The sequence below is a fragment of the Trachypithecus francoisi genome, unplaced genomic scaffold, assembly GCF_009764315.1.
Source record: "Trachypithecus francoisi isolate TF-2019V2 unplaced genomic scaffold, Tfra_2.0 Lachesis_group3, whole genome shotgun sequence".
NCBI lineage: Eukaryota > Metazoa > Chordata > Mammalia > Primates > Cercopithecidae > Trachypithecus > Trachypithecus francoisi.
This window is the reverse complement of record NW_022681468.1, coordinates 54,711,981-54,735,878: the sequence shown is the minus strand read 5'-3', so window position 1 is coordinate 54,735,878 and position 23,898 is coordinate 54,711,981. Positions and strand designations below refer to the sequence as shown.

At 38.1% G+C, this 23,898-nt stretch overlaps 2 protein-coding genes across 3 annotated transcripts in view; one reads left to right on the top strand and one right to left on the bottom strand.

The window, feature by feature from the left end:
• ATL1 (atlastin GTPase 1) overlaps positions 1-19,011 on the top strand; it is a 103,284-nt gene extending 84,273 nt beyond the window's left edge. Inside the window, exons 9-15 of one of the 2 annotated variants that reach the window (XM_033188084.1) lie at positions 244-382; positions 6,727-6,854; positions 7,951-8,007; positions 9,599-9,670; positions 14,138-14,569; positions 16,355-16,369; positions 18,567-19,011. In XM_033188084.1, the coding sequence (XP_033043975.1) occupies positions 244-382; positions 6,727-6,854; positions 7,951-8,007; positions 9,599-9,670; positions 14,138-14,569; positions 16,355-16,369; positions 18,567-18,677 (954 nt within the window). In that variant the 3' untranslated portion in view covers positions 18,678-19,011. The remainder of the gene's footprint in view (positions 1-243; positions 383-6,726; positions 6,855-7,950; positions 8,008-9,598; positions 9,671-14,137; positions 14,570-16,354; positions 16,370-18,566) is intronic. The other variant, XM_033188085.1, reaches the window with a different exon arrangement.
• Positions 19,012-19,967: 956 nt separating this feature from the next.
• Positions 19,968-23,898, bottom strand: part of SAV1 (salvador family WW domain containing protein 1) — a 36,481-nt gene continuing 32,550 nt past the window's right edge. Inside the window, exon 5 of the mRNA XM_033188086.1 lies at positions 19,968-21,718. Within this exon, the coding sequence (XP_033043977.1) occupies positions 21,517-21,718 (202 nt within the window). The 3' untranslated portion in view covers positions 19,968-21,516. The remainder of the gene's footprint in view (positions 21,719-23,898) is intronic.

The following is a 23,898-nucleotide window of genomic DNA, read 5'->3' as shown; positions in this document are numbered from 1 at the left end:
CCCATTTGAGTTAGTATAAGGGTAGACACTTGTTAATTATAACTATGCCATGTGTTTTCTATACTTAGACATGACTGTGTGTAGCAAACTCACCCAAAACTTTCTTCTTTCTTTAGTAGCAGCCCTGTCGTGTCATTTTTATCATTGTGGGACCAAAAAGACATAGCAAATATAAGATGCCACAGAATTCCATTGCAAAATTTATGATGAAAGTAGTTTAAACTTCAGAATGATTTACTGCAGGTCTCAGGGAACCAGCATGAAGAACTACAGAATGTCAGAAAACACATCCATTCCTGTTTCACCAACATTTCCTGCTTTCTGCTACCTCATCCTGGCTTAAAAGTAGCTACCAATCCAAACTTTGATGGAAAATTGAAAGGTTTGTGTCTATTAGTGAATATGTTTGCATCACTTAGTCTGATTATAAAAATGTCATTTTATCTACTGGGCTTATGGCTGATAGTTTATTTATCTACTGATAGGAGGCTGATGATTAGAAATTGTCAGAAGAATAGGGCATCCTGGGCTGGTGCTCCTCCTTGGTGAACTGTGGGATTCTGTGGGCGCTGAATATATACACTGCCTACAAAAATAGGCCAGATCCTGAGTTCACCTAGAAGGCAGTAACTGTCACCTTCTCATCTCTGTGCACTGAGAAGTGCTCCTTCATGTTTTTATGCTTCATTTTCCTTATCTACACGAAAAAGGAAAACAGATGTCTATAGTATTGGAATTCTGTATTAAGTTATATAATTAGAGATTGAGAGAAATGCTCTTTAAAACTGCTCCTAAATAATTTAATGATAAATTATTAAAAACTTCACTAAAAATGGAATCTTGTGTGGAAGAGGACCAGTTTCTTAAAAAAAAAAAAACTAGCATGTTTTTCAAATAGTGTATACTTATAGGATGTAATTATGTCTTTAATGGAGGACTGATTGTTACATGATTCCAAAGCAGCTTGACTTGTTAAACAAACAAACAAGAGTGGGAGGGGAGGTAGGAGTCTGGGAAAATGGAAGTTAATCTTTCCCAAAAGATATCCATCAGGGCTCTAGACATATGCTTTGTAGTTAATACGACATAGTTCAAAGACATGACTTTTTAACTTGAAAGCATGGTGTGGAATATACCACTGAATTCAGACATTTGTTTAATTTACTGTGGCCTTTGTGCGTCGTGCTAGGAGTGAGACAGTGACATTACAAGCTTTTCAGCACAATTGTTGTCAGAGGGTTTTAAAATTACTTTAAAGAAAGGACAATATAACTTGTATCCAGTTTTATGAAACTGGCAGATTTGAAAAGCAAATGAATTATTTTTGTCCTTGCATCCATGACATTGACTCTCAGATACCTTATATTTAACTTTAGTAGTTAGTACCATAAATACAATACCAAATTTCTCAATCATTCATCAGCATGGCGCTTATACACATTGTGTCTTACTTTTATACAACAGACTAGATAGCAGTAAGCATATGGTACATATGGATGACAGGCTTCTATAATTTCACTGTCACATTTATGAATTCCAGCCCACTAGTGGATGCACAGATCTCAGTATTGTGCAATTACCTAATGGCTTTAATGTGTTTTGAATAAATTACATAAAGAAAAGCTTCTTACATAAAGAGAAAGCTTCTCTTTCTCCTCTGGAGTTGGGAGACATAAACAGGCAGAGGAGGGGTGCGCCTTCAACAACAGTCCTTTATTGGAACTAAAAATTACTGTGGCTTGTTCCATTACTGCAGTATATAGCTACAGGTCTTGAAATAACTGATACTTTTTGCAATGAAAGAGCTCAGGGAGAGAGTTTAAGACAAATCATGCAAATGCAGAATCCTACTTATTATTTGTATTTTTTATTTTTAGAGACAGGGTCTCGCTCTGTGGCCTAGGCTGGAGTGCAGTGGTGCAATCCTAGCTCACTGTAACCTTGAACTCCTGGGCTCCAGCCATCATTTTGCCTCAGCCTCCCAAGTAGCTAGGACTAAAGGCACACACCACCATGTGCAGCTAATTTATTTTTTAAATTTTTTGTAGAGATGAGGTCTTGCTGTGCTTCCAGGGCTGGTCTCAAACTTCTGGGTTCAATCAGTTCTCCTATCTTGACCTTCCAAAGTGTTGGGATTACAGGCGTGAGCCATTGCACCCAGCCACTTATTTTTTTTTTAGAGACAGGGTCTCACTCTGTCTCTCTGGCTGGAGTGCAGTGGTGCGATCATAACTCACTGCAGCCTTGAACTATTGAGCTTATGCAATCCTCCTCCTTCAGCCTCCCAAATAGGACTACAGGAGTGTGCCAGCATGCCTGGTTATTTATTTATTTATTTATTTATTTTGCAGAGATGGGGGTTTCACTATGTTGCCCAGGCTGGTCTTAAACTCCTGGCCTCAAGTGATGAATTACAGGAGCCACTATGCTTGGCCAGAATCCCATTTTTTAAGACATTTGTTCTCCATCAAATTGTATTCACTTCTATGCATATATTGACCTACACAATTGGTTTATAGCTAACTATAAGTTATGAGTTTACCAAAGTGGCTCACCTAGGAGAAAGAGAAGTGAAAGGTAGCTTCAATTTCCATAAAAGTTCCATTTTAATGAGACTTGTATATCTTACAAGACTGCTGCTATACGCCCTCTTGTGGGCAGAAATGTACTTTGCCTCCGTGTTTCTTTGGGCAGTTTTGAAAGTCTGCTATCTACATTATTTTTCTGTCCCACCCTGAATCTTACAGGTTGGTGTGATTTCTTTTTTTTTTTTTTTTTTTTTTTTTTTTTTTTTTTGAGACGGAGTCTTGCTCTGTCACCCAGGCTGGAGTGCAGTGGCGCGATCTCGGCTCACTGCAAGCTCTGCTTCTTGGGTTCACGCCATTCTCCTGCCTCAGCCTCCTGAGTAGCTGGGACTACAGGCGCCCGCCACTGCGCCCGGCTAATTTTTTTGTATTTTTAGTAGAGACGGGGTTTCACCGTGGTCTCGATCTCCTGACCTTGTGATCCGCCCGCCTCGGCCTCCCAAAGTGCTGGGAGGTTGGTGTGATTTCTATCCAGGATGTCTTGTCAGCTGACCATGATGTTCTCCAGAGGACTGGCATCTCAGTGGTTGCCTCTGGTGAAGAAAAGTCTCTGAATAAACAATTATGCAAAAGTTGTTCTTTGATAATAGTTTCTCATATACTCTTTCACACACAGAAATAACTTTCTAGCTCATTATCAATAGTAATCATTGTTATAATAACTATTTGTTCATGGTTGCTCAAAGTATTGCAATTATTATTATCTTACCTATGTCTAGTGTTATTAAAAACTGATAATACTATGATTCAATTTAACTACTATTAATTTAAGAGCTTCCCAAAAGGAAATGACGAAGATTAAAGGCACTTAATCACATTCATTTATGCAACATTCAACCAGCTCTTATTGGGTGCTTACTGAATACCTACCCTAGCATTGCAAATACAATTTTTTAAATAACAAGGAGTTATCCTTTTTTTTTTTTTTTTGAGGTTGCTCTGCATTATAGTACCATCTGTAGAATGGGCAGATAGCCACATTATAAGATGTGGAGCTGCTTCCTTAGCAGCTGCAGTTAGACTTGAGAATGCAGAGTCAAATGCGTGTTTCTAATCACTTATCAGAATCAGGAAATCCCAAGAAAATATCTTCCTTTGTTAATTTATACAGCAATACTATACTAGTGCATCTGCCCTGTGGAGTTCTTACAAAGCATGCATCATATTCTCAATTATTGTGGCAGATAACCACCACTTTGACCAAGCCACTAAAGTCCTTGGAAGATTTTACCCTTGTGGAAGAAATTACCAAAGAAACTTACTGAACATAATTCTGAATCAGCTATTCATATATATTAATTGAACACTTGCAATGCCAAAGCTTATTAATACACCTCTGCAAATCAATTTGAACTGGTTTGCAGATTTTCTGGGTCATGTATTTACGGTGTTCAACTAACATTAGCAAGAGCTCACTACCTATGTATGTTATGAATATATTGTTCTTATCTTCTGAATCCAAAATTGGAATATCTAGCATTGGTTCCAGTGAGAACAAAGATGGCTACTGCCATCTTTAGACACATTTTTTAATCCAAATGTGTGGTTAGATGCTGGTTACTTTAATGATAATTAATTACCATACTTGCTGGTGCATTAACACACAGTCGTGAATCTTATTCCATTCCAATTGTATAAGGAATGTTTGGGGGCAGAAATTTATACACGTTTTGAAAGTGATTTTAAAGTGGTTTTATAAGAAGAAAACTTTGTCTTATTCAGAAACTCAAGAATTCATACATTCTAGATGTATAGTAATACTCTACTAAAGATGAAAAAACATAAGATCATATAGCAAAAAAGAAACCTATTAGTATCAGTGAATACAGACACATGGCAGGCAATAAAACACAAAACAGGAATGTGGTAACATAAATACAAATATCAGTATTGTATTCCAGTGAATACTGGTAACTAAAAAGCAAACCGCAATAATAAATCTATATATAGTATAAAGCAAAATTATCAGTGAAAATTGGTACAATGCAAACAACAAAGTAAGTTTGAATAAACTCCACTACCCATAAATCATGGTCACTAGAATTTCAAAGTGGCACAAAACATGAAACAAAATAACTTTGAAAGATATCCAGCATCATGCTTGTGTGTGTCATAAAAGAAGTAAAGAAAACAAATTCTAACATAAAATAGTATTTCAGTGTAGCCCCAATGTTATAACATTGGGGTTATAACAACAGGGAAAATGCAAACACTGTCTTAAGGTTTGAATCTTTAAGGCCTTCAAAATCACCAGCCCCAAAGCCTGAAAACTCAGTAACTCTGCTAAAATTTAGATTTTTTAAAATTACAGGCAGTTACTGAATTTACTTAGGAACCAAGCAAGTCACTGGACAGATCATGCTTTTTTACATAGTATGTGTATTTTTCCATATATATATGTGTGTGTGTGTGTATATATATATATGTATGTATGTATTTTTTTTTTTTTTTTTGAGACAGGGTCTTGCTCTGTCACACAGGCTGGAGTGTGGTGGCACAATCTCAGCTCACTGCAACCTCCACCTCCGGGTTCAAGCGATTCTCCTGCCTCAGCCTCCAGAGTAGCTGGGACTATAGGCATGTGCCCCCATGCCTGGCTAAGTTTTTTTGTTTTTTGTTTTGTATTTTTAGTAGAGGTGGGGTTTCACCATGTTAGCCAGGATGGTCTCGATCTCCTGACCTCATGATCCACCTGCCTCAGCCTTCCAAAGTGCTGGGATTACAGGCGGGAGCCACTCCACCCGGCCCAATTTTTCCATATATTTGAAATAACAACTTAAGAAATTATCCCTGTGTTCAGAAGACTTCTCTGATTATCTGTTTTCTATATTACTTTGCTACGTTTGTCATGTTTAACCTACTGCTACAGCTTGGGTTATGTGTAATCAATTATATCAAACATGACAGCTACATAATGCATACTACCTCTCATCTGCTTAAGTGGCCTTTTCTTGCTGTTTTATTTTGTGTTGCTGAGTTCCACCACTAGAGGTAGCATCATTATCACTATCTTTTTGAACTCTGCAGTCCAGTTGCCACAGCTTACCCAGTTTTGTACAGTTCTTAGAAGATGGGCTCGCTATGCATGGAGCAATTTTTGGATACATTTTCTGGAGGGAATGCATTATAATAAGCCAGTAAAAATCTGGTCTCTTCCCCATTTATGAGCCTATGTATATAAAACCACAAACAAGACTTAAAACATGAACTGGTTATGGCTGGGCATGGTGGCTCATGCCTGTAATCCCAGCACTTTGGGAGGCCGAGGCGGGCGGATCATGAGGGCAAGAGATCAAGACCATCATGGCCAACATGGTGAAACCCCACCTCTACTAAAAATACAAAAATTAGCTGGGCAGGCCGGGCGCGGTGGCTCAAGCCTGTAATCCCAGCACTTTGGGAGGCCGAGACGGGCGGATCACGAGGTCAGGAGATCAAGACCATCCTGGCTAACACGGTGAAACCCTGTCTCTACTAAAAAAAATACAAAAAATTAGGCGGGCGAGGTGGCGGGCGCCTGTAGTCCCAGCTACTCGGGAAGCTGAGGCGAGAGAATGGCGTAAACCCGGGAGGCGGAGCTTGCAGTGAGCTGAGATCCGGCCACTGCACTCCAGCCTGGGCGACAGAGCGAGACTCCGTCTCAAAAAAAAAAATTAGCTGGGCATAGTGGTGTGCACCTGTAGTTCCAGCTACTCCGGAGGCTAAGGCAGGAGAATCGTTTGAACCCAGGAGGTGGAGGTTGCAGTGAGCCAAGATGGCACCACTGCACTCCAGCCTGGGGGACAGAGCAAGATTCCATTTCAAAAACAAAACAAAACAAAACAAAAAAACCTTCAACTGGTTATATGAATGGGTTACATACAAAGCATACATGTAAAACCAAGCAAGCTAACTTATAATATCAAGAAAGCTAATTTATAGGTGGAAGACAAGATACATATGAAACGAGAGTGGAAATTTGGGCAAGGAGAATCATTCACTGTGAGAAGAGCAGGTTTCAGGAGTTGCTTAAGTGATGGGGAAGTGCATGATGGCATTATCACTGGGGAGCAAATGGGGGAAATCAAAGGATGTTTTATTCTGTGGCATGGAAGACTGGGAAGGATTCCAAAAATAATAATGGATTTGCTTTTATTTGTAGAAATAGATGATGAATTCATCAAAAACTTGAAAATACTGATTCCTTGGCTACTTAGTCCTGAGAGCCTAGATATTAAAGAGATCAATGGGAATAAAATCACCTGTCGGGGTCTGGTGGAGTACTTCAAGGTATCACTCTCATTTCTAGAGCCTTTGTGAGCACTTAGATTTGACATATATTGGATCGTAATTCCTATAAACAAAAATTATGGACCCTATAATATTAGAGCAAAGGTACGAGGAATCTATAAAAAGGATTTTTAAAATCCCTTTTAAAAAGCTTTTTCAAAACCTTTCAGAAAGCTTACTTTCTGAAATTATTCTTTTGAGGAAACCACATAAAGGTAACTTTATTGTCCCCTTTTATATTGAGGAAACTGTATTTTGAAATATGAATGTAAGAGTTGGAAAAGTCTTTTGGGGGAATGAGGTGTTTCCCAGGGCCCATGATCTATTCTGAATTTTACCTTCATAATTCTGAAGATTTTCCCCAGGGGGATACCTTCCTACTGAAGAAAATACTTCCGCATTTCTTACTCTCTGCACCAAGAGCCAATATGAAGTGGAATTATTTTAAATTTGCATTTACCTGTTTACCTTAGCTAGCACTGAATACTTCTTACCAACCCATATATATCCTGGAGAATTTCAGTTACCAACCCAGTTGTGGACTGATACTCCAAGGACTAAAATATCAATTTTTAAAATTCATGCTTTGTCATATAATATGCTGTCATATAAGTTCTGTACGATTTATTTACCTTCATGATTGTCAGCAAATAAATGTCATGTTATTTATCTAAAATATGAATTTTTACTGCGTGTAACACTGTGGAGGTGCTTACGATTTGGTAGGAGGTTCAGAACCCTCACGAGGGTCTGTTCCATAAAGCTCATGACATCAGCAGGGTACAGATTCCTGTGGGCACTGAAAAAGGGTGGTTACTCCCAGCAGAGGGGTCTAAGAACATTTTAAAGGGAGTGGCATTGAGTTGAGCCTTTAAGAAGGGCCAGATTGGCAGACAGAGATGTTTGAAAAAGGCATTTCGGGAAAAGGAAACAACATGAACTAAGAAAAAAGGGAATTTAAGTATGAGAAAGATAAAATGGTTATAAGTTCCTGAAAATATTTTTGAAATGTCAAGAGCTTAGAATGCAATTTCATAGAATTAGAGGAAATATTGAATGGAATTGCTTGAACATGAATCTTTTTCTTTTTTTTTAGGCTTATATAAAGATCTATCAAGGTGAAGAATTACCACATCCCAAGTCCATGTTACAGGTATTTATTAATGAGGAGGCATGTTTTAAGACATGTGACTAAGGCTAAGATTTCTGGCTGTCAGAAATTACCAGATAATAATATTAGACAGAATGATTTATTGGAAGATTATTTGCCTAATAACTTTACCTATTTATGTTTTCATCTAAACATTTTTCACGTAAACATATTGCAGCCTCACTTGTGTTGAGACACAAACACTTTATACCAAAGGGTTTTCATTCTCTTTGCACTAAATTTGTTTAGAAAACAGCCTTATATTATGATTTAGATTCACACATGTAACACACAGTAGAAAAGCAGGTCCAAGTTTTAAACAACTGTTTCTCCACAAACTTTTTTTTTTTTTTTTTTTTGAGACGGAGTCTCGCACTCTCACCCAGCCTGGACTGCAGTGGCGCAATCTCGGCTCACTGCAAGCTCCGCCTCCCGGGTTCTCGCCACTCTCCTGCCTCAGGCTCCCAAGTAGCTGGGACTACAGGTGCCCACCACCATGCCTGGCTAATTTTTTTATATTTTTAGTAGAGACGGGGTTTCACCGTGTTAGCCAGGATGGTCTGGATCTCCTGACCTCGCGATCCGCCTGCTTCGGCCTCCCAAAGTGCTGGGGTACAGGCGTGAGTCACCGTGCCTGGCCTCCACAAACATTTTTGTTTTAAAAGGAGCCAGGCACGGTGGCATGTGCCTGTAGGCTCAGCTACTCAGGAGGCTGAGGCAGGGGGATCACTTGAGCCCAGGAGTTTGAGTCCAGCCTGGGCAACATAGTGAGACCTCACGTATAAAAAATAAGTCAATATATTTTGGCTGGGAGTGGTGGTTTATGCCTGCAATCCCAGCACTTTGGGAGGCCGAGGTTGGCAGATCACGAGGTCAATAGATTGAGACCAGCCTGGCCAACATGGTGAAACCCCGTCTCTACTAAAAATACAAAAATTAGCTGGGCATGGTGGCGCGAGCCTGTCGTCCCAGCTACTCGGGAGGCTGAGGCAGGAGAATTGCTTGAGCCCGGGAGGTGGAGGTTGCAGTGAGCCGAGATCACGCCACTGCACTCCAGCCTGAGCAACAGAGCAAGGCTCAGTCTCAGAAAAAAAAAAATAAGAATAAAAAATAAATAAATAAATTTTAAAAAGGGAGAAACTAGTTTCCTTATATATTTTGAAAAGGTAAGTTCTTAATAGTTCCTTTTTGTTATCAGTGATACACTCTTCTATCAGCAGCAGTCCTTAGACATATTTGTGTATATTAGTATTTATAAAATGTCTGTATATTATTCCCCATGAGTTTGGGTTTATAGATATTTTTACTTCCCAGCATTTAATGACAGGTTAAAAAATATTTTTTGAGAGGAAAACTCTTCCAAATGAAAATTCATTTTAGAACGATTATGTATTGAGTAAAAATCTGTTTATGCATTTTTGAAACTTTTTTACTAATTTTTAAAATGTAGAAATATTGTAAACGTTTTAAATTACGTTGAGGACTTTGGTTTCTTGCACATTTCCTGCACATGATGCTCTGAAATGTAAACTGCCTGTAGAAGTTTAATCAATATGAACTGCATTTTACATCGTATTTTGTACTTTGTCCAAAGGCCACAGCAGAAGCTAACAATTTAGCAGCCGTGGCAACTGCCAAGGACACATACAACAAAAAAATGGAAGAGGTAAGAATTAAATATTTTAAATGCTGTCTTAAACAAAACCAGTATTCTTCATGCAACTCATTCTTTTTCCTTCCATGTCACACTGTACACACATGCAATTTCCTCAGCCTGTATCACGTGTCTATTTATTATATTCCTGAAATATTTTAAAAACCATTACGTGCGCAATTGTAAAGGCATTTTAAATGAATTGTATCTCTCTGTAATCTATTCCTATTCACATATTTGGGGGCATGCCAGATCTTTCCACTGTTTATAAAATCTAGTAGCTAAAATAGCATGTGGTACCCTCACCACTACGCCTCCTTATATTCCACAATTTTGGTATTTCTCTTAAAGATGAAACCTTTTAGGAGAAAAAAAAACCTTAAGGGCCAATATTTCTATTTATTACATTTCCTCATTTTAACACTCCAAATTAGGATGGATCTAATAATTTATTGTGTGTATGTACTACTGTGATAGATGTTTTCTCTTGAAAATGTTATGAAATTAGGTTGGGTGCGGTGGCTCACGCCTGTAATCCCAACACTTTGGGAGGTCGAGGCACATGGATTGCCTGAGGTCAGGAGTTTGAGACCAGTCTGGCCAACATGGTGAAACCCTGTCTCTACTAAAAATACAAAAAAAAATTAGCCAGGCATGGTGGCGTGTGCCTGTAATCCCAGCTACTTGGGAGGTTGAGGCAGGGTAATTGCTTGAACAAGGGAAGTGGAGGTTGCAGTGAGCCGAGATTGTGCCACTGCACTCCAGCCTGGGCAACAGAGCAAGACTCTGTCTCAAAAAACAAAATGTTATGAAATTAAAATTGCATCCAAAGTTGAAGTCTTAGAATCAATGAAAATGTAGTATATGGAGTGGCATTGTTTATGACGTAAGGACAATCAGAATGAAAGAATTCTCGATAATAGTTAAATCTCAAATGCAGGTATACCTCATTTTATTGAGCTTCACTTTCTTGCACTTTTTACAAATTGGATGTTGCCGGCACTCCTATGTGGAGTGAGTCTATTGACACCCTTTCTCCAACAGCATGTGCATGTCTGTGTCACATTTTGGTAATTCTCACAATGTTTCAAACTTTTTCATCATTATTATATCTGTTACCGCGACCTGTGATCAGCGATTGCTGATGTTACTATTGTAATTGTAATTGTTTCGGAGTGCCATTAACTGTGCTGTTATAAGATGCTGAACTTAATCGATAAATGTGTTTTCTGACTGCTCCATCAACCAGCAGTTCTTCCATCCCTCCCTCTCTGCAGTCCTCTTTTACCTGAGGCACAATAATATTGAAATTAGGCCAATTAATAACCCTACAATGGCCTCTTAAGTGTTGAAGTTCAAACAGACACATCTCTCACTTTAAATCAAAAGCTAGAAATGACTAACCTTAGTGAAGAAAGAATATGAAAAGCTGACATAGGCCAAAAGCTAGGCCTTTGCACCAAATAGCCAGGCTGTGGATGCAAAGGAGAAGTTCTTAAAGGAAATTAAAAATGCTATTCCAGGCTGGGCACAGTGACTTATACCTGTAATCCCAGCAATTTGGGAGGGTCTTAACACCTGTAATCCCAGCACTTCGAGGGGCTGAGGCAGGTGGATCACTTGAGGTCAGGAGTTTGAGACCAGCCTGGCCAACATGGTGAAACCCTGTCTCTACTAAAAATACAAAAATCAGCCAGGCATGGTGGCACACACCCGTAGTCCCAGTTACTCGGGAGGCTGAGGCAGGAGAATCGCTTGAACCCAGGAGGCAGAGGTTGCAGTGAGCCAAGATCACGCCACTGTACTCCAGCCTGGGTGACTGAGTGAGACTCTGTCTAAAAAAAAAAAAAGCTACTCCAGTGAACACACAGATTATAAAAAAGTGAAACAGCTTTTTTGCTGACACAGAGAAAGCTTCAGTTTGGATAGAAAATCAAACCAACCACAACATGCCCTTAAGCCAAAGCCTAATCCAGAGCAAGGCCCCTAACTCTGTTCAGTTCTATGAATGCTGAAAGAGTTGGTAAAGATGCAGAATAAAGCTGGAAGCTAGCAGAGGTTTTTGGTTCATGAGGTTTAAGAAGCCATCTCTGTAACATAAAGTGCAAGGTGAAGTAGCAAATCTTGATGTAGAAGCTACAGCAAGTTATCCAGAAGATCTACCTGAAATCATTGATGCAGGTGGCCACACCAAACAGAGATTTTCAATGTAGATGAAATAGTCTTCTATTGGAAGATGCCATCCAGGACTTTCCCAGCTAGAGAGAAGTCAATGCCTGCCTTCAAAGCTTGGAAGAACAGGCTGACTTTCTTGTAGCTGGTGGCTTTAAGTTGAACACAGTGTTCATTTACCATTCCCCAAATTCTAGGGCACTTAAGAATCATGCTAAATCTACTCTTGCTTGTGCTCTATTAATGGAACAACAAAGCCTACATAACAGTACAGCTGTTTACACTATGGATTACTGAATATTTTAAGCCCACTATTGAGACCTACTAAGAAAAAGATTCCTTTCAAAATATTACTGTGCATTGGCATGAACTTATTCACCAAAGAGCGCTGATGGAGATGTATTTAAGGAAATTGATGTTTTCAATGCCTGCTAACACAGTATCCATTCTGCAGCCCAGGGATCAAGGAGTAATTTTGATTTTCAAATGTTAATAAGAAATATATTTTGTAAGGCTATAGCTGTCATAGATAGTGATTCTTCTGCTAGATCTGGGCAAAGTACATTGAAAACCTTCCAGGAAAGATTCACCATTCTAGATGCCATGAGGAGAATCTGTGGTTTATAGGAGGCAAAAGTATCAGCATCAACAAGAAGGTGGAAAAAGTTGATACCAACTCTTCTGGATGACTTTGAGGGGGGTTCAAGACTTCAGTGGAGGAAGAAAGTGCAGGTGTGGCGGAAACAGCAAGAGAACTTAAAAGTGGAGCCTGAAGATGTGACTCAATTGTGTAATCTCATTTAATGGATAAGGAGTTGCTTCCTATGGATAAGCAAAGACAGTGGTTTCTGGAGATGGAATCTACTCCTAGTGAAGATGCTGTGAATAGTGTTGAAATGACAACAAAGGGTTTAGAATATTTTTTATTGATACACAGTAGATGTACATATTTTTGGAATACATATGATAAATTGATACATCCATATGTAAAGATCAAATCAGGGTAAGTGGGATATTTATCACCTTAAACATTTCTTTATGCTAGAAACATTCAAATGATTCTCTTCTGGCTATTTTGAAATGTACAATATTGTTATTTACAGTCACCCTACTGAGCTATTGAACACTGTCTTACTTCTTCTAATTGTATATTTGTACCAATTAATCAACCTCTCTTCATTCCCTTCCCCCTACCCTTTCCAGAGCTTTAAAATATTAAATAAAGTTAGTTGATAAAGCATTGACAGGGTTTGAGAGGATTGACTCCAATTTTTAAAGAAGTTCTGCTGTGAGTAATATGCTGTCAAACAGCATCCCAGGCTATAGAGAAATCTTTCATGAAAAGAAGTCTATCAATATGGCAAACTTTACTGTTGTCATATTTTAAGAAATTGCCACAGCCACCTCAACCTTCAGCAACACCACCCTGATCAGTCAGCAGCCATCGACATCGAGGCAAGAGCCTCCAGCAGCAAAGATTGATGTGCTGAAGCCTCAGATGATCCTTAGCATTTTTTTGCAATGAAGTGTTTTAAATTATGTACATGGTTTTTAGACATGTGATTGCACACTTTAATAGACTGCTATATAATTATAAACATAACTTTTATATGCATCAGGAAATAAAAAAATCATGTGACTCACTTTATTGCAGTGGTCTGGAACCAAACACTTATTATCTCTGAGGCATGGCTATAACCAAAGTGAATGAATGGTATGGTTAACTGAGATCACCCTTGTAACTTTTCAAAAACTTGAAAATGTGATTCAAGAACATTTACTATACTCCTACTTAGTTTCTGGAAGAAAATACTCAATGAGCTCCATTCAAACAAAAATCAGTAAAACTGCTAAAGAATGTATTTCGCAGTTTACTTTGAGAGCTTTATAGCATTAATCATTGTTTATTAAACTTCATTGGTTAAAATGACTTTGGTGAAGATTTCCTAGAATTTGGATATATGTAGTTTTCTTAGATTTGGATTCATTCTGTGAATGAACTCAATTTTGTACTTCATGTTGTGTCACACGTCTTTTCATCTTGAAGGACTTGAAGTGGTGAATATTATTTTCCACGGCAAAAAGAGAAAAATGTAAAATGACTTTAAGCCACCTATAGAATACCAGTCCCATTTACAGTCGTGCCTCATGGATAGAGGGTGGAAAGATGTGGGCTGACAAAACATATATGCAGGCTCCTGATTATTCATGTATTCTAACAAACTCAACTAGCTAAGTGAAAAATTTTGATACAGTTGACAATTTTACTCTACATTGCATAAACGAATACTTCTCTGTCTGATACAGATTTGTGGTGGTGACAAACCATTTCTGGCCCCAAATGACTTGCAGAGCAAACACCTGCAACTTAAGGAAGAATCTGTGAAGCTATTCCGAGGGGTGAAGAAGATGGGTGGGGAAGAATTTAGCCGGCGTTACCTGCAGCAGTTGGAGAGTGAAATAGATGAACTTTACATCCAATATATCAAGCACAATGATAGCAAAAATATCTTCCATGCAGCTCGTACCCCAGCCACACTGTTTGTAGTCATCTTTATCACGTATGTGATTGCTGGTGTGACTGGATTCATTGGTTTGGACATCATAGCTAGCCTATGCAATATGATAATGGGACTGACCCTTATCACCCTGTGCACCTGGGCATATATCCGGTACTCTGGAGAATACCGAGAGCTAGGAGCTGTAATAGACCAGGTGGCTGCGGCTCTGTGGGACCAGGTAAGAACACTTTTAATTCACAACTAAATTCAGCACACATTTGAATGTCATCCGTGTGCCAGCCACTGCATTAGATGTTGGAAATAACACAGATCAACATGAATTGGGCCCCAGTCATCAAGAATGTTATGACCTGCCCAGATACGAACAACTAGCTATATAATACTGTGTAAAATGTGAAGTCCTACACAACTATTTTCCAGTTAACATTTCAGCATTTAAAAAAATACATCAGGCCGGGCGCGGTGGCTCAAGCCTGTAATCCCAGCACTTTGGGAGGCTGAGACGGGCGGATCACGAGGTCAGGAGATCGAGACCATCCTGGCGAACACGGTGAAACCCCGTCTCTACTAAAAAAATACAAAAAACTAGCCAGGCGAGGTGGCGGGCGCCTGTAGTCCCAGCTACTCGGGAGGCTGAGGCAGGAGAATGGCACAAACCCGGGAGGTGGAGCTTGCAGTGAGCCAAGATCGCCCCACTGCACTCCAGCCTGGGCAACAGAGCAAGACTCTGTCTCAAAAAACAAAAACAAAAACACATCAATTTAGTAGGATATACATATTTTTTTCTTTTTTTGGGGGGGGGCGGCAGTCTTGCTCTGTTGTCTAGGCTGGAGTGCAGTAGCATGATCTCAGCTCACTGCAACCTCCGCCTCCCCAGCTCAAGCAATTCTTGTGCCTCAGCCTCTGGAGTAGATGGGACTACAGGTGCACACCACCACTCCCGGTTAGTTTTTTGTATTTTTTGTAGAAACGGGGTTTCACCATGTTGGCCAGGCTGGTCTCAAACTCCTGACCTCAAGCAATCTGCCCGTCTCAGCCTCCCAAAGTGTTTGGATTACAGGCGTGAGCCACCCAGCCTACTTTTTATTATTCTAAAAATGTTAAATCTATTAAAAGTTATAAGAGAAAACAGCTTTTATTTAGCTAATTATGACTTGCATTAACATTATCTCATATTCACAACCTATGATTTGATTAGCATTAGCTTTGTTAGGAGCTATATGAACCACTATGGTAAGTTGTCATCTCATTCTCTTAAAAACTTCCGAAAGCAGTATCAGATTACTTCCGATTGTCTCTGTACCTGTAGGCAGCAGGTAATAGCTAGTTCTTCCAGCCTTAAGAACATACTTATGGCCGGGTGCAGTGGCTCCTGCCTGTAATCTCAGCACTTTGGGAGGCCCAAGTTGGGCGGATCACCTGAGGTCAGGAGTTCAAGACCAGCCTGGCCAACATGGAGAAACCCCATCTCTACTAAAAATACAAAATTAGCCAGTCATAGTGGCGCATGCCTGTAATCCCAGCTACTCGGGAGGCTGAGGCAGGAGAATCGCTTGAACCCAGGAGGCAGAGGTTGCGTTGAGCCAAGATCTTGCCATAGCACTCTAGCCTGGGCAAGAGGGAAACTCTGTCTCCAAAAAAAAAAAAAAAATACCCTTTGAAGGATCTAGCTGAGATAAACTAATGGTAGCACAATGGGAAATAAATTAAAAACTGGATCCTCTGAGCCACTGTCTCAAATAGTCTCTCAACTCCAAGATTCAAGAGGGGTTACTTGAGGTCAATGTCAAAACCCTCCTAGATAAAACCTATGAGGAATACAGAATTGAGTTCTTCAAAGATTCTGATAAAATATGTAATCTAAACTGAAAAATCTGCAGGAGTATCTATTCTGTTCTTAAATGCTCACAAATTAATATTATAAGCAAAGTTGAATATAATGCTGTTAATAAAGCAGGATATATACTTTTCTTTTTTCTTTTTAATCTGCCTTTTGCCGCAGGGAAGTACAAATGAGGTAAGTTAAATTTTTTAAAATTCAGAGTTATTTATTTGTAAACATTATGATATTCTTATTTTATAAACTGACCAGCCATTAAAGGATGTCTTTGTGTAGATTAGAACAATCTTTGGTGACTTCTAACATTTAAATTTGTAATTGTGAATTTTTAACATGGTCTTAAAATATTTAGCTTATTCTAGACATCATGTATGATTTGATCTACACACACAAAAAAAATTGAATATCATGAGTATTTGTTCCATGAATGTGTAGACAATTTCAAAATTCTTAAGCTCTGAAATGGTGGACTCTGCTCTACTGCAGAGTAAAGCAAGCAGTTATGAAACTTGAGGAAATGTAACTACTGGAGGGTATTTAAATGTAGCTACAACCTTTAGAAGTTGTTTTTAACTTTAGCTTTTGACTGACAGTAATACATACCACTTTAAACAGGGCCCAGGCCAGTATGTATTCTAACTCTCTTGGCAGACCTCAGGCCTGACCTGTACATTAAGTGTTCATTTCTCCTATTGCACATGTGCAACAACACTACATATCTCAGAAAAGACTCTAGGCATCCACGAAGGAATCAGCTGTTACACTAAGAAAAATTATCACTCTGGAATCATTTAAGTCATTATCTTCAGGAAGCAAAGCTGATCTTGAATAACTAGAGATAATTCTTTCCTCAGTTTCTACTGTGGCATATAACTGGATTATGTCCTCGAATCAAATTCCCCTTAATATTTACAAGTCAATAAGAAGTTATTTCATGCAAAATTCAGTAAGCAAGCTCATTAAAAAAGCAAAAGCAAATTTCAACTTTGGAAATCAAAGCTTAAAAAAAATAAGTTAGAGAATTAGAATTGATTTGAATGCCTCAGAATCAGAATATAATGGAAGACAATACTATGTTGCACAAATATACATTCATAGATCTGAAGATGGTACCATTCAGACTTAATGCCGTAAGAAAATCAAGGCCAGGCGCGGTGGCTCACGCCTGTAATCCCAGCACTTGGGGAGACTGAGGTGGGCAGATCACTTTAGGTCAGGAGTTCGAGACCAGCCTAGCCAACATGGTGAAGCCCCAACTCTACTAAAAATACAAAAAATTAGCCAGGTGTGGTGGCGGGCACCTGTAGTCCCAGCCACTAGGGAGGCTAAGGCAAGAGAATAGCTTGAACCTGGTAGGCAGAGATTGCAGTGAGGCAAGATGGCGCCATTGCACTCCAGCCTGAGCGACAAGAGTGAGACTCCAACTCAAGAAGAAAAAAAGAAAATCAAAAGAAAGTAGGTATACAGACTCACAAATGATAAAAATTAATGGAATTTCCTGGGAGCAGATTACTATTTAAAGGATCTCAAGCTTTTATGCAGCTTTTAAAAATATTCAAAGACTCTTTACAAACTCCAGAACTAAATCAGACAAGTCATTTGTAACTGACTGTCAAGTATGTGAAAGTCAGAGCAGGGGATGAAATCTTAGACACTAGCTGAGGGAGCCAGGAAACAAAGATATTTATGAACACTTATATAAAGCAATATACAATACACAGAAATTCCTATGATTCAAACATCATTAAAACCCACAGAGAACAATAAGAGGTAGTTTTAAATGAGGAAAGCTTGCTGAGGTAATGTTTTTGAATAGGGTTTGTACGATATTAGCTAAGTCATGGAAACAAGGCAAGAGCATGTAAAGTGAAGGATCCTACTGTGCTGGGGGAAGGACACCATATGTGCTTAGCTGCCATGACTGTATCAGTAAATGATGGAGAATAAAATTGGTCCCACTCAGGAAAACATTCCAGAAAGCAAGTAGCCTAGCTATGCATAATAGTTACTGCCAATCAGAAGTTATGAGGTCTTACAATTCATCTAAAACTGCTAATATTCACAATTTGAATTTTCAGCACACCCCTGGGGCAGAGTAGAAGCTCTCTGCTCCAAGAGGTATGCAAGGTAAAAGGAAACAGTTTGAGAATAAAATATTTACCACAAAGGTCAACGCACAAAAGGATTAAGTTAATGCACACATTGAGGAGTTGAAAATACTTTTTGAATTTTTAGATATTAATGTATATATTGATAAAAAAAGATTTCAAATTCAACATGCTAAATTTTATATAGTAGGATAAACTAAAAAGGAAAAAATTTTACATCTGTGTGTTTAATAAAATGTTTTATAATCTTGATGCTTTTATTCTAGGCTTTGTACAAGCTTTACAGTGCAGCAGCAACCCACAGACATCTGTATCATCAAGCTTTTCCTACACCAAAGTCGGAATCTACTGAACAATCAGAAAAGAAAAAAATGTAATTCAAATTTTAAAAAATACAGGTGCATGACCAATTGTCAATTAAATATTCAGTTTTATGTCTCCATGCAAACATTCAAAGTGCTTCCATCAGAACAGAGTAAAATACTAAACACCTCTGAAGACTGCAAAGTGGATTAGTTCTTTTACTTCAGTGTTTAATAAGCAGATGTATGTATGCATGGTTATACTATTTTGTTAACATGTACAATTTCCTGATTTTTCTTCAAAAATGCTGTTATAAAGTATTTGTCTATTTATGATAACAGTACATGTGTTCTGCTTGAATTTACTAAATTCTACTACTGGGTTATAATTAAATCATGTGATATTCCACGTTTGGATATGCTCATTTAATTTCTACAGAAAAAAAGTTAAAATTATTTCAAATAGCCATTTGTTAAAGCACAGCATCATAACTCAGCAGGCTTGATTTAATCTGTATCATCTTATATATATCACAATCTTATTTTTAAGCACATTTAAGAGTTCTTCAGTTGGTTTATCAAAAACTATATATTGCTTTTACATGATTTAATAGAATATAAACCTCTTGATAAAAATTGCACAAAAAAATCACTTTGTATATGTGAGTTTCACTGCATTGTATATTTTTTCATTTGGTACACAAAGAATGTATTCTTCATAGGTTTATTCTTTTAATATGTGAACTATTATTAAAGTTTACTCTGGTTCCTAAGATTAAAAACAAATGCTTACTGAATTTGAAAATGAGAGGTGCTGATATAGAATGATGAAGGTTTATCTCTTTTTTTAGACTCAAGATGCATTTTATTTAATGTTGACATCAGTACAAACTTAAGTTTCTATTTTACAAAACATGCTAATTCCTTTAGGTAACTTCTAGTTCTTAATGACTAATATCTCTAGTGGAGTTTCACTGAACAGACTTAGAGGAAGAAGGAAAGTGTGTTAATGAAAAAAGTATTTATCTAGGAGGTCCAAAACAGAGTAACTTCTAAAGACTGTCACAGAAATGGCTACACGTTAATTAAGCAGCAATATAAAGTAAGAAGTGACAGGAAAGAACAATTAAGTTAGAGGAGTGTGGGAGTTCATAAGATATATAAACTTACATCTTAGAAAAATCTGACCGCAAGTTCAGCAAATTATCTTTTCCCAGTGATAAAATTCCACTAGCCATCCTTTCATTTTTCAATACCCCTTTTCATTACCCCTTTGAATTAAATTGATTCCTCTGTCTATGGCCTTTTGAACAGAAAAATGAAATACCACACTATGTCTAAAACATGGACTCAAAAACCACACACTTAGTTTCCACAAAAATATATTTAATAAGCTTGTTATATAAAATCAAACACTCAACTTTGTCAACATTTCTTCAATAATTCAAACTCACTGATATGTAACTGGGAGCAGTTTGTATTTTGGAAGACTTCCTAAGCTAAAAGTATATTTACATATTTACAACACATGTAAATATAACTGAAGAACACTTCAAATAATGTTGAAATTCACAGAATTCTAGAGATTTACAGTTATAGTTTAGAAGTATCACCAAATTATTTGCAATCAAATGTACAGCACTAATTCTGAAAAATGTTTTAACTATCAAACCAAAAGGGGAGAAAAACTGGGAGGGAAATATATGGTGTTAAAGTCTTGTGATAAATACTTAGAAGATTAAAAAGTAATAATATACCATCGATTTAATGACCAAAAATTCTTTTTGAATCCCTGATTGTCATTTTTGGTAGCTTAACCCAGTCTTTCAGAAGGCAGCATACTATGCTGTCAGGAACTCTCCACTGTCTCATCAGAGCCATGCTAAATGCAGTAACAGCCCTGGCTGAAAATAAGGAAGATGATGTTAGCAACTTGGAGTTTCACACACCTTCCCCATACAGGCTCAGTACTTATGCTTGTATGTATTCCTGAAAGATGAAAAGGCCCATCACCCATTCATACCAAAAAATACTTTCTCAACATGCTTTAAAAGGATTCCTTACTTTGTTTTCATTTTTTTATTTTTTATTTTTTGAGACAAGGTCTGGTTCTGTCTCCCAGGCTGCAGTGCAAGTGGTACGATCTTGACCCTGCAACCTCTGTGTCTCGGGTTCAAGCCATCCTCTGACTTCAGCCTCCCAAGTAGCTGGGACTAGAGGCACACACCATCATACCCAGCTCATTTTCTTGTATTTTTTGTAGAGATGGGGTTTCACTATGTTGCCCAGGCTGGTCTTAAACTCGTGAGCTCAAGCGATCCACTCACCTCAGCCTCCCAAAGTGCTGGGATTACAGGAGTGAGCCACCACGCCCAGCTGGGTTCCTTACTTTGAAGGGGGAGACAAACATACATCATATATAAATATTTATCACAATAAGGTTCCAAATCCTATTTGATATTTAAATGACATCACGGTAGTATTTAAACCATCCCTTTCCAGACAATATTTCACACTAGAGCAGTAAACATTTTTTTTTAAATACTGCAGATTCTTTTTTTTTTTTTAAAGAAGGTACTACTGCTGTTAAGAAGTTAACAAGTGATAATTTCCTATTTAACATCTGTTCATAATGACATTTCCGCTGCATTCTTCCATCAGGAATACCAAAGCAGTTTCCTAACATACAGCATCTGAAAGTGTTTGTCATATTGGCTCTTAAAATGATACACTAATTTTTCTTGTTCAATAAAAGAAAACTTCTAATAACAAAAAATACATGTAAAGTTAGAATTTTATAATCTCCACAAAGGAAGCTGCATTTATTAACCAAAGTACTTGTTTGTAATTTCTTATCTGTGAAAATATTTTAAAGCTCTTATAAAACTTAAAAGTTTATTTTTCAAAAATCAGCTCAAAAATTTTTTCCATGTTGTTGGGCATACCACTGCTGTCTCTGCTTTCGGTTTTCCAACTCTGTAAGAAGGGCTTGTCTGTATGCTTCATACATTTTAACAATCTGCTCCAATTCTTTCATGAAGAGCAACTTTAGCATTCCCTGGTACGTATCCAGGTCAGCCAGCTGAAAGAGTTCCCACTTCAGAATGTGGTCATATCTGTTTTAAAACACAATCATATATATGTTCACAACACATACATAAACATGTATTTCTAGCAAGAAACTAGTCTTTTTAAAATGTCAACCTTATTGATAACTAAACAAACCATAAGTTTTAATTAAAAAGAACTGAGTAGCTGGGTACAGTGGTGGCGCCTATAGTCCCAGCTACTTGGGAGGCTGAGGTGGGAGGACTGTTTGTGCCCAAGAGTTTGAGGCCAGCTTGGGCAACACAGCAAGACCCTGTTTCTAAAAATAAATAAAACAGTTTTTTAAATATCTGAGTTATTAAATGCTGTTTACATATAATTTTTTATTTTTTATTTTTATTTATTTATTTTTTTGAGACGGAGTCTCGCTGTGTCACCAGGCTGGAGCGCAGTGGCGTGATCTCGGCTCACTGCAATCTCCACTTTCTGGGTTCAAGCAAATTCTCCTGCCTCTGCCTCCCAGGTAGCTGGGATTACAGGCACATGCCACCACACCCAGCTAATTTTTGTATTTTGAGTAGAGATGGAGTTTCACCATGTTGGCCAGGATGGTCTCAATCTCCTGACCTTGTCATCCGCTGGCCTCAGCCTCCAATGTGCTGGGATTACAGGCTTAAGCCACCACACCTGTCCTACATATAATTCTTCTAGGGAAAGGAGAAAACTGCTAATATTACTTCATTTCAATATAAGTTAATACCTATTTCTTTACCCATTATTCTAATATTAACAGCAGACAAGCATGAACACAGATTTCAAACTACAGTGGTTCTATAATTTCTGAAGAACATATTTTGTGCTATTATAAGTTCATCAAAAGTTAATTGTCAGGAACTTAACAATATTTTACACCATATTGTGCTTGCAAATGATAATGCACAAAAATGGATGGTCATTTGCATGATTCATGTTGATGGATCTTTTTGAGGAATGCTATTCACCACAGCAAACAAGGAACCAAACAGAAGGAGAAATGAACAGGAACCCTCATTCGTGGATCTAAGTATTCCTGAGGCTGAGTACATAGCATCTAAAAAAACAAACAGGAAAACTAAAGAAGGAAAGACCTGTTTTTAAAATGAGAGGATAAGTAGACCGTAGAAGGCTTCAGTGTGGTGAAGAATTCACAAAAGATTATGTTTCCATATATCATGGAAGACTGTTAGTAGTCTTTCAGTGGTAAGTAGATCCCTGTTTAGCAGTAGTATCTTTAGTAGTTGGCTACATAGTTCCAATTCAGTATCTGATGAAGACAGCACTCTAATATTCTCATTTTAAAGATGAAAAACACTAAAACCTAAAGAGGCTCTTTACCTCTTGCAAAAGTGTTTAGTGACTAAAAGTTCAGAAAGGAAGAGAACTATGGACCAAGATGCTTCAAAGTAGTGGTTTTGAATGTTAATATCCACTAAGACTAGATAAAGAACTTGAATTAGGGAAAGGCATCTTATACCTAAAATTATGCCTCTCAAATCATACTGCAGAGCAGACATAATAGGAAGCTCTGACTGCAAACTCTAGTATTATTTTTAATGATCGCTTATAATTCTTCCCACCCAGTGGTTCTTTGATATTATACCATTTTCTTTCAAAAGGACTGTCTAATATTTTAAAATGAGATTTTAAAAAAGGTAGACAGAGGCCGGGCGCAGTGGCTCAAGCCTGTAATCCCAGCACTTTGGGAGGCCGAGACGGGCAGATCACAAGGTCAGGAGATCGAGACCATCCTGGCTAACCTGGTGAAACCCCGTCTCTACTAAAAAATACAAAAAACTAGCCAGGCGAGGTGGCGGGCGCCTATAGTCCCAGCTATTCGGGAGGCTGAGGCGAGAGAATGTCGTGAACCCGAAAGGCGGAGCTTGCAGTGAGCTGAGATCCAGCCACTGCACTCCAGTTTGGGCGACAGAGCGAGACTCTGTCTCAAAAAAAAAAAAAAAAAAAAGGGAGACAGAAAACATACTGAGCAGTTGTGTGAGCTACTATACTTAGCATTTTAACATGTTTCTGTCCAACTTAAGCATGTGTAACAGAAATGTCAGTAACAACATGCAAAAACTGGAAGGTATATATATTTAATTGGACTCCCAATTTTACTCAGTTACTTGAGAGTTGCAAATTGATTTTTTATTTTATTTTTTGTTTGAGATGGAGTCTCGCTCTTTTGCCCAGGCTGGAGTGCAGAGGCACG